Source organism: Amblyomma americanum, chromosome 8 (assembly GCF_052857255.1).
Source record: "Amblyomma americanum isolate KBUSLIRL-KWMA chromosome 8, ASM5285725v1, whole genome shotgun sequence".
Lineage (NCBI taxonomy): Eukaryota > Metazoa > Arthropoda > Arachnida > Ixodida > Ixodidae > Amblyomma > Amblyomma americanum.
Window position 1 is genome coordinate 39,269,930 of NC_135504.1, and position 19,753 is coordinate 39,289,682.

The 19,753-nt window shown below is 47.5% G+C and overlaps 1 protein-coding gene across 2 annotated transcripts in view; it reads right to left on the reverse strand.

Moving 5' to 3' along the window:
* LOC144101410 (neuronal-specific septin-3-like) overlaps nt 1-19,753 on the reverse strand; it is a 74,254-nt gene that overhangs the window by 3,941 nt on the left and 50,560 nt on the right. For both annotated transcript variants that reach the window (XM_077634561.1, XM_077634560.1), the window contains 7 exons: nt 10,070-10,243; nt 6,822-6,965; nt 5,554-5,635; nt 4,912-5,049; nt 3,619-3,736; nt 2,660-2,755; nt 42-190 (listed from right to left, as the gene is read on the reverse strand). In XM_077634561.1, coding sequence (XP_077490687.1) covers nt 42-190; nt 2,660-2,755; nt 3,619-3,736; nt 4,912-5,049; nt 5,554-5,635; nt 6,822-6,965; nt 10,070-10,214 — 872 coding nt within the window. In that variant the 5' untranslated portion in view covers nt 10,215-10,243. The remainder of the gene's footprint in view (nt 1-41; nt 191-2,659; nt 2,756-3,618; nt 3,737-4,911; nt 5,050-5,553; nt 5,636-6,821; nt 6,966-10,069; nt 10,244-19,753) is intronic.

Genomic DNA, 19,753 nt, shown 5'->3' on the forward strand with positions numbered 1-19,753 from the left:
TTCCCCAAAAGCCAATTATTATTATTATTATTATCACCCACCTGATAAGCATGTCCCTGAGATCGGGAAACTCACAGTGGTGCCGGTTCTCCACCTCGACAAGTCCCCACTGTGTCTGCCGGCCGTAGACCGTGCGGCCATTCACCGTGTGCTGCTTGTCGCTGCCCACAACAGCAAAAGGAATAGATGCCTGCCAAGAGAAGCAAGCATTCCCAGTCTTTCGCCCCACGTCTAACCTATAACACAGCCATGGCTCACTTAACTGAGCATTCCCAATTAATATAATATGAGCACTGAAAGTCAAAACATAAAAGGAAGCTCCATTGAACAAGAAAATTAGCTAACTGTATGACTGAGCTCGGTGGGTTGGTGTAGATGCACTGCTTAGGATACACTGAGGGGAAATTCAGATTGGTCTATATACTGCGTTCTAATGACAAAGAGGTTACTTTCAGTAAAAATGGAGCTTCTTTAAGCTAAAAAAGACCAAAAAAAAGTATCACCAGCCATTTTGACCAGCGAACTACAATGATGTCTATGCATTTTTGACACGGATCTCTGAAGCTAGGCCACATTTCCATCCTCTTCCAGTCGAAAATCTTAAAGCCTGTATATAAGTCTTGATGTCATCTTCATCATAAGCTTCAATCAAGTGACAGGAAAAAATAATCTGTTTTCAACTCCAGATTTCCCGACAAACGTCGGGGGGCCTACAAAAGGCCTAACAATCGAATTTTACTGAGAACGAAAACTAAATAAAGTGTGTCCTCAAGGCTCAAGTGTCTCTTTGGATAACAGCATGTTTTTCATGGTAGAATGGATAATTAAATAAATAAAAATAAGTGCTTTTAGAGGCTACAAAGTTTTCTTTTGACATTTAAAAGCCTTGTATATCAAAGTACTAGTTATTGAGGCAGCCTCTTAATAGTAATGAAAGTTCATACACAACAGGCTAACTTTTCGTTAGACCACCTCGTATATCAAAGTACTAGTTATTGAGGCAGCCTCTCGATAGTAATGAAAGTTCATGCACAACAGGCTAACTTTTCCTTAAACCCTCCACTCTCCTCTAAAGCCCCCCCCCCCAGTGCATCTAATAAAGTTTTACCACCACCACCACGACTACAATGAAATGCATTCATATCTATTTATTTATTTATTACTACCTAAAAGGCCCCATTGAAGGGGTATTACATGAGGGAGTGGATAACAAGGCATAATATTGCTTCAGTTGATGACTTGAAATAGTGATGGATCAGTATGAAACAGGACATGGCCGGGTAAGTCATTCCAGTCTTTCGCGGTACGTACAAAAAATGAGGACAGATTAGCAGATGTGGGGGCAGGCGGAGGATAGGTGGTCTTTTCATGATTGGTGCAGCTTGAGGTGCTGTAGGCTGGGATGATAACAGACTGGTGTGGAACATGATAATAGAACTTGTGATTTAGACAATCTTGCAATGTGAGGTCGGCTAGTTAAACTTGTGAGATGAGCAATGCGTTTTAGTCTGGTGACACTTTCGTGATAAGAATAAGCAGAGAAGATGAACATAGAGGTGCTTCTAGTGTATTAGAAAGATTATTTTGATTAGTGTCTCAGATAGCGCATGCAAGTTTAGGCCATAGAAATGTTAGATGGTGGTGCTAGACGTAACGTTTTCCGAAAATACCCGAGGACGCGATCAGCTTCCTTTGAGATTTGTGTGACATGGTATGACCCCCTAAGATCATGCGTTAAATGAAGACCTAAGTATTTGTAAGTTGTTACAGCGATGATTTCTGAGTTAGCAATAAAGTACTTTGAAGATGGGTCAGAGTGATGCCTGTGGAAGGAAAGGAGAGGTTTTTTTCACGTTAAGCGGCATTAGCCATTTATCACACCAAGATAATATGCAGTCTATGTCGGATTGAAGGAGCTGGCGATCATTGTTAGTGAGTATAGGACGGTAAACAACACATTCATCAGCGAACAAGCATACGGTATGTTAGAGCATATGTCAGTTGGTAGGTCGTTTATATAAATAAGAAAAAGAAGGGGACCGAGAACCGTGCCTTGGGGCGCCCCAGAAATAACAGAGGAGCGTGAGGATGAACATTTATTAGCAAAAACAAACTTTAATTAGAAAGTTACGAATCCAGACAATAACAAGAGAATTGAGATTAACAACTAGCTTGCTAAGCAATGCAGCGTGTGGTTAGAAAAATGATGCTAGTTGTTTCACTGTGATGCTCTGTTTAGGTCACCAAACAAAGAGACAAAACACCAGCATGACATACAATTATTACACCTCACTTCCAATTAAACACTGCTCGTTGCAGCCAAGTCAAGAGCAAACATTTCTGAAAGTGTTCATTAGATCAAGGTGACATTTATTCCATGAAGCGAGAATAGAGTGGAAAGAAAGGCTGCACTCCTTGTTTATTTGTATGATTTAAAAGTAATGTCAAGACTGAAAAAACTTGACTGCAGTTTATTTTTAAAAAAAATTTAACTCGCATCATGTCAGCTTATGCTTTAACTCTGGCACAACCAAAATTCTGGTAGTTTGTTGGCATATAAAACATGTAGCACAAGGGTTATACACAGTGCGAATTTCAAAGGCAACCATCATGCCATCGTGATCACTTGCATTCTCTGACAGGTTTGTTTAGTGCCTACCCTGATTTTATTGTTGAGAACAGTTTCTTCAGGGTCATCCTCAAATTCTTGCACTGGGTACACACTGATCCCATGTTTCTGCAGGTCTTCTCTGATCTGAGTGGTGAGAACGCAGAATAAAGGTTGGTTTAGGGTTGCAAGCAGTAATATATATAACATATATATGTGTGGTACAGCGTAATCTCATCATGGATATATCAGGAGCATCATGAACACATTGCTTACGAACCTTTGAATCTAATGTGCACAACAGCATTTCTTGCAAAGAAAATTTGTAATCATCAGGTTAAGAAGTGTATGTGAGCTAATTTTTAAAATGAAACTTAATTGTACTCGTACTTTTGACGACAAAGAAAAGAAACGGTTAATTATTTGCACCTTGAAACACAGCCTCACTTGAAAGAGCACATCTGTTGCTATAGTCGGATACAACTTAAGTCTGCAGTGAAGCTCCGCCCACATTCAGGACCACCGCACAGAATTCCTCGACGACAAAAAAGTAGTCCATTGTTAAAACTTCTCTCGTCACCTAAACAAAGAGCTAATCACGGGAAAAAAGACAGAAGCTCTAGAATTTTGATACCTGGCTTGTTTAATAAAGTCAAGCATTAAACAGCTGATTTCGTTTACTTTTGTAACCGTCTAGCGGAGTAATACAGTACGTCGCGGATTGTGGCCCAGTGTTAACAACTGCTGTTTTTTTAAGCTGTATCCTACTATAGTAAGCATTAATTTGTTGCAGTATGCTCATCACGAATTTTATAGTACTGTTACCATTGAAGAAACTTGGAATACTTACTGAATGTTGTTGCGTGTTCTAACTACATTCACATGCACTCGGGTGTCAAAAATATCTTTTTGGATAATTTTAAAGTATATATTAATGTATATCTGCTGTTCAAGCATAGCAAAATTAGAAAAGCTTGGCCCTTTGCTCATTCGGGGTGGTGCAGACTGACCCTTTGCTTGAAGTTGCTCCGCTCTTCTAGAGTCAGTGTGTCCGCTTTGGCTATGACAGGAACAATGTTGACGCATTTGTCGAGCCTCTTCATAAACTCAACATCTAGAGGTGTGAGCCTGCAACGAAAGTCGCACAGCATTGTAAGCCACTGCATTCGCAATCACTTAGCCATAGGAACTTATGGTATTGGGTTCGCAAATGCTAAACTCCAAATACAAGTCAAATATCTCTGGTTATTCAATTATATTCAGTTAAAAAATTGGAGGGGCACTTAAGCTCTGTCTTAAGGGTATGACGTGATAACCTTAGTGGATTAATGCCCATGTGTGCAGAATTGGTCATTCTCTGCTTAACATTCATAGATTCCTGGCAATTCTTTTACCACTCCTTACGCAATAGCACAGCAGTTAAGCAATGTGCCAATGTCCTGCGATGAGAGGTGCTGCCACCGATGGGGCTTGTGCAACCCATGTTGCTCCTCCCGATTGCTTTCACTGATTTTCCGCTCGCACTCAATGGCGCTGACGCCGGCACAGACACTAACGCCGACACAGGCACCGATGCTGACACAGACACAGATGCCAACGGCAGATTTTCTGCGACATGAGCTCCTTAATGCCAATGCGTTAAAAGCATACTGATGTTTGGTTTCTCTGAATATTTCCCTGTAGCCATATATTCAGCAAAAATACAGTTGTTGCATCCAGACTGGTCTCCTCTTAGTGGATAGCAGAGAAAAGCAGGAAACCATTAAAGTGAAAGCAAACTGTAGTTTTCACGCGATAACTTTTTCTGCCTTCCTCTTAAGTTGATCTTGCTCCTGGCTATAACAACACATCTGTTGAAAAGCATGTGGCAACCATTACCTTTGCCACACATTCTAAAATGGCCCAACTCAATGCTTTTACATTACTCTTATGCTCAGGCCACCGATCACTGATGCATCACCCACTCTAATAATAATAATAATAATAATAATAATAATAGTTCGTTTTTGGGGAAAGGAAATGGCGCAGTATCTGTCTCATATATCGTTGGACACCTGAACCGCCCATAAGGGAAGGGATAAGGGAGGTAGTGAAAGAATTAAGGAAGAAAGAGGTGCCGTAGTGGAGGGCTCCGGAATAATTTCGACCACCTAGGGATCTCTAACCTGCACTGACATCACGGGCACCTTAGCGTTTTGCTAAGGTGCCCTACCTACTCTACCAAATGTGAACTTTTCCACAAGATAGCAAAACGGAGTAAACAACTCCCTCTGAACTGTGCATGAAGTGATATGTCCGCTTACGAATGTCCTGTCGGTGGGACGAAGTACAGGCAGCAGTGCACCCTCGTGTCTGGTATGTGCTTCTTGCGTGTGACGCTCTGCTCTTCGCTGAGGTACTTCTCGTACTGCTCGTTGATGTACTCCAGGATTGGCAGCCAGCTGTGGGTAGGCGGAGACGTTGAGTACAAAATTAAGCCAGCTGCGTGCACGTTTCATGAACTTTGTTGAAACGTATCCTGCTTTCATTATGAACTGCATGTTGCACTCTTAACTAGCTTCAAAACCTAATTCTTCAATATTCTCCTTAGTAACATAAAAAAAAACAGAAAAATTACTCTTTTGAGACTTGCCTGGTACAGTGCTTGTGTTTCACAGTGACAGCTTCTGTGTATATGCAGTTCACGAAATTTGGCAATTTATAGAAATGCCACTTGCCTTATCTACAATTACGTCGTAAACTACACAGTTGAAAGCATGCCTCAGTCAAGAGGGGTTGCTTGAATACGGTAAAATATCTACATATGCACTCTGCACACACACACACATACATACAAGCTGTAGTGCACTAGGTCAGTTCATGAAAACAGCTTAATATGCAAGCATGCATGCAATGTCCTTTCATGCAGAATAGAGATATGCTTTTTTGAGAGAAGTCAGTATTACCAGTTCTCGTTGTTAATTTGGTCGCCAAAGCCTGGTGTATCAGTGACAGTCAACCGAAGACGTGTCCCCTTCTCCTCAATCACTGCAGCAAAAAACACCAAACTTAATTAACATTAGGAAAACTTGATATCACGGTACTAGAAAGGCACACTTCTTGCTAGCTTTATAGTAACAATTGAGAGCAGACTACCAACGTCTTATAGCTAGCATGGCTTGTAAAGCACTAATGCTTTAAGTACAAGGTGTTTATGATGCACCCTTCTCTCCATTTGCATCTGAAGTTTGAAGGAGTTTGGTTTGTCGCAACACCGCGGACCAAAGCACAAATAATTTGGATCTACCCGCATCTCAGGCAATGTGTGGCTCCCAGATCTTGAAGGTAGCTCTCGGCTGACCTACGTGATGGAATTCAGTTTCTGTATATCTACACATTCCGTCTCTGTCTTTAATCGCACCCCATGCTGCCCGATAATTTGTGTATTTAGACCAAATAACCGGACTGGAGTATTATAATGCAAGTAGTAGTTTTTAGTTTCATTACAACCACAAAGACACAAGCATTATTTGTGGTCATTTTTCTGATTTTTCCAGTATTAAGTCCATCAACAGCAACAGTCAATGGCATGGCAGTAAATATTTGGAGTACACAACATATCTACCGCACTGGGCACGAAACAATTAATGTCCACTGAAACTAGTTAGTTTCAGAGATTTAAGTCCACAGTCTTCAATATATTCAGTGCATGCCTAGGTGCTCACTACAGCTAGTGCTACAGAAGCCACTTGTGAGATAGAAGTCACATGCTCTTGGCACTGCAGAGCCTGTCACTCAGGGGAGCTATCAATGTCAGACCAACAGTTGCTTTGCAGCACTGACATAAGCCATTTTTGAGCAGTGCCATAGAGTGCACTGCACCTATACTTACTCAGCGAGTCGTGTTCCATTCGTGCCTTACAGCCTTTGCTCTGTCACCCAACAGGCAAAAAAGTAACATGTAAGAAATCAAAACCAGCTAGCATATATCACATCACATCAATGTGAGTTTTTAGGAGCTGAAACCACCAGATAACAAAAAAAAAGGAAACAGAGAGCTAGAAATGTAACCTAATCTGGCCGTAATTTAAACCTGATCCATTGGTCGATGAATTTGTGAAGGCGCTACTTTAAGGAGGACGGCACAACCTAAAACACCAGAAGAGGGCCAGCATGGCTCACACATTTTTGCAGGCTGTCTAAAGCATGAAATGTGCAAATGCTGAGCACTCACCGTGACTGACTGACTTGACTTCAGTTGTCTTGGGAATGACGTAGGGGACTGGTTCGTCGGATCCCTTCTTTGTGCATGACCTTCGGCTGATGTTTGCCTTGAACAGGGTGTTGATGAGTGTCGATTTTCCCAGACCACTCCTTCCTGCATTGAGCAAGTATTTGTGTGCTGGTTCAGTATGGTAGCTTTCCAAAGCATGGTAGCGGGATCATTTAGCATTCTGGACATTCAGCTGTTAGCAAGGGTAACAGCTAGGTCCAAAAAGTGGTAAAAAATTTGGTAGCATGTTCTGGACAAGTACTCAAGAACCCTCAAGCTGAAAGGAAGAATGGAGATTAAATTTTTATGAGAAGGCTCCCTAGGCAAGGAGCATCACTTTTTAGTGCTTTTAAAAGTTGGCTTATTTTTACTTAATGCATCATGAATTGAAAGTTTGTGCACGTTGTAGGCGAGGGCTAATGACACAAGTTGATTCAGTCTCATTCCTGCAAAATGTGCCAGTGTTTTTAAGCGCTGGGCTTATGTTATGTGGGACATCCTGCATGTGTTATGACATATACTTACTAACCGAGCAGGGCGTATTTTTTATTGCTCTAAATGTATTTTTAAATAAATATGCTGCGGCCGGCCCGGTCAGTTGACACCTGCTCTTAACTCAGTGCAGTTTGTTGTGACAGAGAAGCGTGCATAGCTCTAGACGAGCAAATAATTGCAGCCATCCATGTGCACTGAGACCAGCTGCGGCTTATGCATCTGCTGGGCACACCGAGTGACGAAAATCACATTGTCTAAGGTGGCACCAATGACATTAGGATGCAGATGCCATTAGCCTAATAAGACAGCACTGGGTAATTATGACACCTGTTGTACGGTTTCGTTACCTCCATGCCATGTATGCATATAGTAGCAACTATAAAGTTGCATCTTTTTATGGGCTGGAAAATTTGATATGGACTCTTCGTGCAACTCCAAAAATTTTATAAGTTGAATTATTTTAGCTCAATACATATGCCATGATTTGAATATTGCCACTTGTTGTTGACAGTTGCCAACTATATGAGCTGCTGAAGTTTCATTCCTGCAAAATTCACAAATTCATGTGCCTTTACCATATATGTGCTCGCCAATATCACTTGCTTTTGCTATATTCTTTCCTTTATATGGATATTTTTAAATGTCTAGTATAAGAATATTATTACCAAGCAGAGTGTACTACAGAGCAGCCTCAGGAGACAATGGCACTAACTGGTACAAACAGAAAACCATAGAGAAGTGGAGAAGCATATGTGGCAAGTGGGACGGCGTATTTCTTACTATATATTTGTTCGTTTAGGAATAATAATCTTTATTGGATCATCATGTCATACATCACGTCTCGCGACTGTATGCAGACAGGTCCATTGTTGATGTGGAGGACGATCTACACAATCATGCCGTGAGGTTACCGGTAGCCATGGCATACTTTTACCCTTTATTCAAAAGCTCCCAAACAGGGACAGATTCAAGAAATATCCTATATGGAATTACAAAATTGCAAAAAAAAGAACATCGTGCTACTGTTCAACTGAAATGGACTTAATAAACTACCAGATACAGCATTATAACTCTCGGTGCCTTAAAACTTCCTTTTGGGCGTGAAAAAGGAAGAAATCAGGAACTCTGGTGGCTGCCCGTAGCGACTCTCTGAAAAGGTAATGAATTGATCCCTTAGCTTCGGCATAAACTCCGCTCATCGCAGAAGCATTCCTGCTCCCATTTAATGGAGTATAATGCAATCCCATCTGGGGGTGTGCTAGAGGATGAGCAAGTCACTCCCATCCGGGCGTACTTTTCGCACACAGTAGACTGCCCGCCCATGTCTATTCCACGCAATCGCTTTCATCGATCTTCACTGTGACAGCTGCACGATCTGACAGCTCGAAAGCAGGGGCGTCAGGGAAGTGCTTGTACAGATACGCACGCACTTGTCCGCTGCACTCGAACATCGCGCTTGGTTGTGCATATGTGAGGATCATCACTGCCTGGCGGGTCCGATATAGCTTTTGAAGAAATATAAGAACACCGGCCATTTATGGAAATGTGCGTACATATACGATAAGGATATTGTCTCGAGCCATAGGCCACTCGAAAGGACTCGTCTATTCCCCGCGGTGGGCCATTCGAGCGCTCTAGATAAGTGTGTGGACGTGTCTATACATAGCCAGCCAATTTTTCCCAACAGTATCACGCGACCGTCGACCGGCTGATGCGTCACCGCTTTATCACGGCACAGAGCAGCAAAACCAATGAGAATGGGCGCGTGCGCAGAGTTCACACCAGCGGGATCATCGTCTTCTAGGCTGCTGCCGTCGCCACAGGCCAATGATGGAAAATGCGCATGCGCGCGGTTAGCGCCGTCAGTTTACTGCATAATAGGAGCGCGTTTATTTCTTTTAACGCGATATCGTTAAGAAGCTCAATCTTGAGGTGGAAAAGCCGGCGTCGTCGTCGCCACAGTAGCTACCGCGGCTCCGCCGCGTCGTTCGTGCCTGAAAAATCCCAGGAGCACCAGCGGCGGAAGCCTTGCGCAACTTGACACAACGGAAGCTTTCCACTTCTCGCGGAAGCCGCTAGGAGCGCTGTGATTGTGACGTCATCGTTCGTCCTTGAGGAAGGGGAGTTGAAAGATTCCATTGCGCGCGAGGGCCTCTAGGAGCAGTGCGCAGTGACGACGTCATGTGGATGGTTTGAAGAGCGGGCGCTATCGCGTTTAACTCTTAAGGCGGAGCATAAGCGTCTCCCAAGTTCTTTTTTTTCATGGGTTCCCTAAAACAAGGGCGAAGAACACACTCAACGAAAAAGCTTGTAGGAAGGACGAAACAAAGCCAAAGTTGGACTTTCAAAAATATCATGCCGTGAAAGTCATGCAGACATCTCAAATTGACTCCACAGCAAAGATGTTCAGACACGCCGTGAAATACACATCTGGGTGTCACAATTATAGTCGATAATGCTGTAACTCTAATGCAAAGATAGGCCGTCGGCAACTTTTCAGAGGGAATGTTTGGCTTCCCTCAAAGAGTGTACGCAAAAAGAAATTGGCCAGCGTGTTTTAAAGCAGTAAAACAAAGGGTGCAACTGTAACGATCACACCATGTACTGTACGGGTGTGACAACCATACTCAGCACCCTTTTGGTAGGGTGCGAGTTATAGACGCGGAAACGCACCATTAAGGGTGCAAATTTCTTTTTTCTTTAGTTTAACTCACCAACCACGACGATGTTGAACTCGAATCCCCGCCGGAGCACCTTCTTGCGTATCTGCTCCTGGAGCGTGTCGATGCCCACGTAGCCGGTGACGTCGGTCTTGAGGCTGCCCCAGTGGGTGGTCTCCGTCAGCGCGTCCGCCATCATCAGCACGAAGTCGTCCACGCTCAGCTCTCCTGCACGTACGCGGGCACCGAGGGAAACGGTCAAAATACACGAATGGACTTTGACTCAGTTAAGAGCTTTCATAGAGACGCCGTGCTGGGCGATAACCTTTTGAATTTTATTTTTTAATATTTTTTTTTTCAGAGCGCCTCAAGTCATCGACTCCACAAAACAGAAGGATAGTCCAGTAACGTAAATTGCTGGGCCAGCTGGTTCATATATAGCTGACACTGGAGGAACCGGCAGAAAGAGCACGCCGGACAAGATATAGAAAGATCACACAGGTACAACACTGCTGGACTTGCACGCGTTCGTGCCATTCTTAGTTGCTACCAATAACACCAAGAATCCCTATCCAAAACCACAATAGAATTATTTTCTTTTAACAGAGGATACTGAGGGGCCAGTTGGTCAGACATTTTATAAACAAAAACGTAGCATATGAACGGGACGAAGAAGGGCAACCGTCCTGTCTTCGCCCTTCTTCGTCCCGTCCATATGCTACGTTTTTTGTTTAGAATTATTTTCACAACATATATTGCTGTAGTATTTCGGGACCTGACAACATAAATTCTTGTAGTAACAACAAGATTTCTGTAGTATTCAGCGCTCTCCTATCGTCGCGACAGAGCCAGTTCTGTCGCGACGACAGACAACTTCACTATACTACACAAAAATCTGTCGTAACGGTATGAGCGCGTGACCTGCGCAGCATTTTTTTACATGCGCTGGAAATGCTGAAAATAAATCATTCCCAAGTCCAGCGGTGGTGCGTGTGCTCCTTCTGTGTCTTGCCCGGAGTAGTCTTCTCGCGGGGCCATTACGAAGGATCGCGGCCATCTATTGGACACTATGATCCGAACAGCTTCGTCGGCGGTGCTTTATCCAACCCGCGTATAAAGGACCCGATGAGAGCGCGTTATCATCCTCCATATCCCCACTCAGCCACGCTGCGCATTCTTATTTAGAATCGTATGTTGTCTTGCTTCCTCTTATCCTTTTACGTCCCCCTTATCCCTCTCCCCCAGTGCAGGGTAGCCAACCGGACCATACTTCTGGCTAACCTTTCTGCTTTGCCTCTACGACTTCCCTTTATCTCTCTACCGTGCCGTGAGTTTTTAACGCGACAACGTTATTGCAGAAAAGCCGCTGTCGTCGTCGTTGGCCGTGACTGAAAAATGCACGAAAAATCCCCAGAGAGGCAACCTAGGGGCCAAGTGATCTTGTGACGTCGTCACCACTTGCTCACTGGATTACGAGCAAACTGCCCACCGTGGCAGGTTTAATGATTGTCGCGAGAGGTTGCTCTGGAAAAGCAACTTGGGTCGCACAAGCCCCCACCAGTGGCCGTGTTTGAAACAGATACCTGGCGGGGCAGCGGCGCCTCGCTTAACCGCTGCACCACTACGCCAGGAGCTATATATGAAGACTCCCAGCGCGCACGAAATGTGAGAATACGTGCGTTAACTGCAAGCTTGACATCCAGTGTGGCGGCGTGCGTCCGCTTCCGGCATCACACGAAGCGACGGCTTTCCTCATACCCTTCTCCTGTTCCACGTCACTTCGCCTACACCTTCGTCATCGTTCTTTCCCGCCTTCGCTTCGTTATCGCTCTGTTCCCCTCGAGGGCGCGACCGCTAATGCGTCACGCGTGAGTGGCTTGTTTTTAAAATCGCGAATAATGTCAGCATACGAACCCTATCCCCGACCGACCACGGCGGGCATTCGTCCAGCACGCCTAGTCCCACCCCGGCTACGCCGTGCGCTCTCGTTGTGTACATGGCACCAGACGCATCGCGTTACAGGCCAGACAAGAGCCAGAGATATGTATACGCCGGGGGTCAGCCGGCGGCGGGTAACCCAAAGCGCCAGAGGCGCTAAACGCGACGGCCTCTGAGGGCGACGATGGAGGGAGAGGATTCCGCCCTGTTAGTGCGTCGGGGCGTGAGACCCTTTCTCGGCTTTCGAAACCGTCGCAGCAGCATGTGTCACCGTGCATGCAGCACATGGCAGCGACAGTCGCGGGCCCGGTCGGAAAGGCGGAGCCGTTCATCGCCGCGAGCGCGATGTCTCCTCTGGCTGAATCTGCCCGCTCTGCAGCCGTAATTCGGTGCAGCGCGGCGGAAGTCTTGAGCGCGATGGGCAGAAAAGGTAAACCCGAAATTACGGCAGCCATGTTTGTGAACCGGAAACGCGGTGGCAAAGACAGGTCTGCCACGACGAAAGCGCCGTGCTTGCGAACAGGCAACTCGTTCGTAAAACTATAGGCCTTCGATGATGGCAGCCAATGCGTTAACAGAAGGAGGAAGAAAGCCAGGGAGGTTAACCAGGAGATTAACCGGTTTGCTACCCTTCACTGGAGGAGGGGGGATGAGGGGATATAAAGATGAAGGAGAGAAAGGAATAGCAGGAAAATGAAGTCAGTATATGCAGAGTCAGCAAGCGTTCGGTAAAGTTAACCGTAAACGCAGCCGCAAATCTGTAGGCCTGCGGTGATCGGAATGATGTTCGTCCAAGAGCGAGGCCTGCAATGGCGGCAGGCAACATTGTGGGCCAGGAACGTGGTCAGAAAGTTCCTAGTTCGCGAATGGCGCGCCTCTAGTGATTATTAGCACGAAACGAAAGAGGAGGACTCGGGAATTCAGTGGCGCAGGACGCAGAGCTTGAGGTCGGCCAGCTGGTCTTTGATGCGCGCGTCACCGTCATTTCTTCTTGTGTTGTCATATCCCTCGAGTTGTCATCGAGTAATAAATAATACGTGGAGCAGAAGACAAGCGTGCTCAAGGCATCCATACGCATATAATGCGCCATCTGGTCGGGCCTTTATAGGGGAGGTGTCTTTCGGACGTCGAGTTTGTGAGACCGAACAGGCCTGACGACAAGTACAAAAGGCGCACAGTGCCGTGACGTAAGTGCGCCCATACGTGACACGCACGCGTCAATCCTGCAGCGCTGACGCGTTCAGGCGTGAGCGCGGTGCAATGTCACGCGTCAGTTATCATCCAGATCTAGCTACTTGGAGTTGACTTCTAAAGGGATGATTGTATGTGAGACTTTCTCCAGGTCAGATATGGCGCCGACGTCGTAGTGGTGGTGAGAACTTTTTATTCAGAGAAAGGAGAGTTTGCAGGCCAAAAATGGCCCTTTACATAGGTGGAGCCGGGACCCCGCTGGACGAGGCCGCTACTAGCGCCCGTTGGACTAGAGCCCTTTTGAGACTCCAGCCCCGAGCAATTGAGCAGGGCTGCCTCACATGCCTCTCGGGAAGGGTTTGGGACAAGGGAAGGATTCTTCTGACAGGCTCAAACCGTGAGGAAGTTGTAGTGTGTCGCAGCCGAAACAGCTGCGTTCACCTGCGGGCTAGTGAGATTTATTTTACCGCGAAAGCAGTGTACGTGTCACAGTGCGGAAATGCAGGCATATGTCTGTGTCAGGGTATTTTGGGCGGCCTGACGTTTGTTTGGTTGGCACCGAAATTATAACTAATCGGGCCAACCTGCCCACCACTGCACCCTCCTTAAAGGTACACTCAGCAGTAATCTGAACTCGTCTTTTTACCACGGGAACTCGATCTACACTCTCCGAGCGTTCTTAAAAACTTCATCAGTCCCAGTCCCCTATTAAATCCAAATAAACATCCCGGCTCTCGCCTTTTTTTTTTTTTAACTGGCCTTCGAAAAGATGAGGAGTACGCCAACGCGTGGAGTGCCTTTCAGCCAGTCCCGTGGTGGTTTCGTTTTCGCTTTTATTTTGTTTCTTTTTACGTTTTCGTGAATAAATAACTTCAGGCGCAGATTACACAGTCACAAATTAGGCCTACGGATATCGAAATACGCGTGGACTCTGCTTTCGCAGACCGCTCGGCGTATTACCAAGTATCACTCCGCTGATGGCAGATCGGCAAGCCGCCACGCGACGGGCTGAAAGGCACTCCACGCTTTAATTGACTCCTCCTACTCTCGCAGATAGTGCAAAAAAATTGGACCGCGGCCGTGAGGTTAAATTGGCTTTTGGGGAAAGGAAATGGCGCAGTAGCTGTCTCACATATCGGCGGACACCTGAACCGCGCCATAAGGGAAGGGATAAAGGAGGGAGTGACAAAAGAAAGCGCGCGGCGCACTCACTCTTCCTCTCCGGTTGCCATGGTAACGGTGCATGCGCACAACTGGCCTCCCCCATGTACCATGGTAACGGCGCATGCGCACGACTGACCTCCCGCGTGTACCGCGAAATGCTCGACCGGTAGTCTAGTGTAGCTCCCGCTACAAAAATAGGCGGGAGGGAGCCAGGACGTTTAATCCCATTCAACCGGAAATCGGCTGCACAGGACAATAATTCGAGGTCTCAAAGAATGCTCCGAGCGTGAAGATCGAGTTCCCGCCGCAAAAAGGCGAGCTCAGAATCCTCTTCAGTGCACCTTTAAGCCTGTGATTGCCTGTGTGTGTGGCACTGTCGTTATCGCCGCGGCAAAAACTTCCGGGCTTTTTTGTTGTTGTTGTTACGCTCCTTGCTCCGGCAAGCATCTCCGAGACAAGGCAGCTGCTGCTGCGAAGAAGACCGCCCACGGTGTTCGGGGAAGATTAAACGCGCTCCCGTTCCTTCTTCATCAGATAAGGCGCTGCACACAACTACGGGTGACGCCCCCTCGCAACCGCCTCGCGCTTCGCCACTTGTTTTGCGGCGGCACGAGGACGCTGTTGGGATTTTCGGGCGGCCCCGTTTTGCGCCAGAGTGACATGATTGCTCAGGGCAGACGCCGAGCTTGTTAACGGTGGCGCTGGCTGTATTAAGCAGAGAGATATGGCGCTTCATCGAACTGTTTAGCCCCTCTTTGCGAGGACGAAGTACGGTGTACTAGCAATGGCAGATTCGATGTGAGCAGCGTACAATTACACACATATACCCAAATATAGCTGAAGGAGAACAAAAAAATGAGGGGACATTTAAGCTTCGCCTTAAGTGTATGCGACGCGATAACTTCAGTGGGTTAATTCCCGTACAGGAGGTATTCACATGACGTCATCCGCAAGGGGCGCTAGCAGCCGGCGCGGCATTCACCTTGTTGGTGGTCGCGCGGCCGCCGCAGCCAGTCGCGGTATTTAATTCGCTGCTGATCTGCGAAATGTGAGTGCATATCGTGTCTCGTCGCAGATAATTTCTGTCTGGCCCGTCAAACCGTGTGACTGAGTGGACGCGCCGTGAGTTGCGTGAAACAGATAAGAGCGGGCACGCTGGAAGGGTTGGTTCCGCTTTGTGAAAACGTCGCTGAATGCGGAGGAGCCGGCGTGGTGTGCGACGTACTGTACAGAACTGTTGCTACGCGTTGAATTCACCGATATCGAGGCCCGCCTTGTGCACGGCTTAAATCTGCCGACAGGCCAAGAAATTAACGCGTACAAATCTATGAAAGGGTGTCAATGCTTGACAAGCGGCCGAGCCCAAGAGCCGTGTTGAGGGTGCCGACGACCGAAGTGGCGTTTTTGGACAGGTGAGTTATAATTCGACGTTTTCTGTTCACTTAGCTAGCTTTAACTGTCACCTATGTCTGCTGAAAATGACGTGTTGCTACAGAATCTATCGGAATCGCTGCACATCGCGTTGCTGCGACCCGGCCTATAGACTCCAGGCCTTGTGCATTCGAAGCAGCGCTACGTTGCTGCAATCAAAACTGAAAAACATTCTCGCTGGGTCTGCTATTCGTGCTGCGAGCGCATGCCAGTATTTGCTCCACCGTCCTGTCGCGTAAGTAAGGCAGCTATGACGCTTTGCCTTTCTGCTGAAACAGCGTCTGAGGTGCTGCATCAGTTCGCGGAGTATACAGCCGCTGGAAATTAACTTCTGCGGCGTTAGGTTTGGAATTTAGATAATTAATCCTGTATGAGTAGCAGACACTTACGAAGTGATATGAAAAGCTGCAAGTCGTGCAGTGTGCATTCTTGCGGCCAGGTTTGCTGCCGAGTTCCGGCATATATATAGTGGCTGCCTAAATGAAACACTGAACAGGTACCTCGGCTATATCACGGCACAGAAGAGTTTTGCTGCAAACTTCATGCATACAAAGCGTTCCACAAAGAAAAGTGCACGCTGGCGCATTTAACAACGTGCAAAGACGTTACGGATCACTAACAATTCAGGCCGGGTATCTCACGGCGTATTTGACACTGTGCGAGCTGGCGTGAAACGACCGCCAACATGGCGCGCTAGTCGCGACGACGCTCGCGCCATCTGGTAGCGTTCATAGGTACCTTGGAGTCATAACACTCCAGGCGCAGCGGTTAAGCGACGCGCCACTGCCCTGCGATGGAAGGTGCTCCCAGCGGTGGGCCTTGTGCGACCCAGTTTGCTTTTGCCGAGCAATCTCCTGCGATCGGTCATTAATTTAACTGCCACGGTGCGCAGTTTGCTCACAGTCCGGTGGACAGGTGATGACGCCACAAGGTCACGTGACCTAGATCGCCCACCTGCCTCCTATAGGTTGCTCTCTGGGGATTTTTCGCTCACGGTCAACGCCGACGCCGGTTTTCTGAGACACGAGCTTCGTAACGCTATCGCGTTAATGCATGGTTATTACAGAGCGCCCAGCGCACATTAGGAGCGTTAATGAACCACGCAAGTATTTGTACACCCACAATTAAAAAATCTGCTGTTCGCGTTCGACTTGTCCCATTCGAATCTCACGTATGTCCCCAATAGTGGGTTACGTGACTGCAGCATGCAATATAACGCCCTATACAGCATGCTATAGGCACGGGTCGATACCGACCGCAACGAATGCATTCTGATGATGGCAAAGCAGAAAAAGTGCTCGCGTACTGAGACCTATCCCGGGTTTTCGACATTAGTCCTCGAGCCATGCATCCACTGCATACGTGGAGCCTCACGTATACCTCCAGTGCTGCTTTCTGGCACGTAAAAAAACAAAACTGGAATCTGTTCACCGCTGTCCCCGAAACGATGGGTGGCTTTATGGCCCCAACCCTGGGGAAGTGGGGATGGCCCCGTACAAGCAATCAGTGCCTTCCTTCGTTTAGGAAAGGCGGGTCACTAATGGAGGGAGGAGGCAATCACGCAGCCGGCATGCCTGAAACCAAGCAGATACGGGAGATTCCTACCCCCGTCGTCTGGGACGGGAGCGAAATGGATCCTTCCTTTAATCTCTTTCCTCTCCCGATTTCTTTCTCACTCCGTCCTTCGTTCGCGGATCGCATGACCATAGTGTTCGGCTGAGCGATCTTCGTGTCGACATAATGATAATATCACCCCTGCGCCGAGCAGCCTTGCAGTAGCGCGCGACTTGCCCGGGTTTCCTGTACGACACCCGTGGCAGCTAGCGCGGGCGATAGGATGACTCAGCATACCCCCCCCCCCCCCCCCCAGCCTTCTCGCTCGCAGCAGGGGGCGTGTCAATGATGTCGCGCTACTACGGTACGCACACGTGTCTGGATCATCTCCCAGAAAGATCGATTCATGGATCGATTCGGTACCCTGTGCTGCCACCCGTATACACGCAACAACGAAGCAGTATAGGAATCGACGTACCCGCAACCTAGAGCTAGCCGGTGAGCGTTTGTGGGCGCAGATACTTTGCCACGATTCCGAAGGCTGCTAACCGTAGCGCCGTCTAGTATAGCCTTGACTGAACTATATGTAGTATCCCTGCCCTTCAAGTGCGCCTCGGTTGTTTCTTTATTCATCCCGTCTTTACGTCATCGCTGTGCACTGTGGGACCGGATTGCAAACTAAATCATTTCTCCTCGGCAGAGCGCTTGCCTGGCATTCGGGCCGTATCTCTGCCACGTACATCAGCTCAAATAAAAATGAAATGCGGAAGACTAAGTGAATACGCGCGCGTCATTCGACGTCATCGGTCACGTCACAAGTTTTAACCGGAGTGGCGAAAGCGATGAGAGAGTCTCCAGCTACCGAACATACAACAGATTCGGGAATAATAATAATAATAATAATAATAATAATAATAATAATAATAATAATAATAATAATAATTGGGTTTCTGGAAAGGAAATGGCGCAGTATCAGTCTCATATATCGTTGGACACCCGAACTGCGCCGTAAGGCAAGGGATAAAGGGGGGAGTGAAAGAAGAAAGGAAGAAAGAGGTGCCCTAGTGGAGGGCTCCGGGATAATTTCGACCACCTGGGGATCTTTAACGTGCACTGACATCGCACAGCACACGGGCGTCTTAGCCTTTTTCCTCCATAAAAACGCTGCCGCCGCGGTCGGGCTCGAAACCCGGGAACTTCGGATCTCGGGAATAGCCCAGCTATCAGTTTTTGCAGAGCCGACTTGACGGAGTAGTCTTGACTCTGCCTTGAATGCGAACACAGGAGCTAGTGGCCAGCATGCTGCAGTGCAGCGATACCTGCAGCGCAGTCTGGCGGCGGCCACCTGCGTTATCGGCGAGGATATATGCCCATCACGAGCCGTGGGTATAGCGGTGACTGAGCCGTGCGAAATTGGCCATCTTTCCGAGACTCGTCGGTCCCGTTACGACACCTGTCACCAATAATAATGCAGGCAAGATTCGCAGCATAAATAAAACGCGCACAGAAGACCAGGAACAAACAAGACAGGCCCAGTGCTGCTTGTTTGTTCCTGGCCTTCTGTGTACGTTTTATTTATGCTGCGAATCTTGCCTGCATTATGGATAGCAACCAACTAGCCCAAACCACCGTGCTACTGTCACCAACGCTGACTAAGCACGTATAGTGCCACAACAGATGAATCCAACTCTCGCCGCATGCAATCTCGCCCCCTTAGCTACTGTGCGCCGCTGTTTCCTGCCGACGGTCGCGCTCGTCAACGCTCGTTCTAACCACTGTGAAAAGGGCGTTTCCAATCTCCTGGTCTTCAAGCGATCTCTCTAAACAGAAGGCCAACCTAGCTCGCCGTCACTGCTGTCTGACCATTTCTTTTCGCGCATGCGCGTACGGCCTGGCTGGTAACCCGCAGGTGACCGCTGGCTACCACGAGACGGCGTTGTTGTACGTTATCGCTGCAATGCGCTCCCGATTTCCTGTCACCATCCCTGATTACTGCAACAGTTTCATAAACCGGTGCACAAAGCACTCACAGATCATAGCCGGAGATGCCGCATTTGGACGAGGCTATGGATGGACGTGACAATACAGATACGGTATTGGGTTTACGGATTTGCGGTCCACGCAAAAGTCATGTACAGTATGGGACAAAAGTGTGCGGACCACGTGTTCCTCAATACCTCGCCTCTTTCATTTCATTTCTCCATTCTGCCTGCTGTCCTTTATTTCCGCTGCCCCAGCTCAGGTGCTTCAGTATCGGTGACAGCTGCCGGGGCTAGCAAAAATCTTTTCCTTCCTTTTCTACTATTAAAAAAAAACACCACTACTGTTCCTCACGCGAAGCAGATAGCTATATTATTAGCAGGCGGCCGGAGACTACACTTGTGTGTGTGTGTGTGTGTGTGTGTGTGTGTGTGTGTGTGTGTGTGTGTGTGTGTGTGTGTGTGTGTGTGTGTGTGTGTG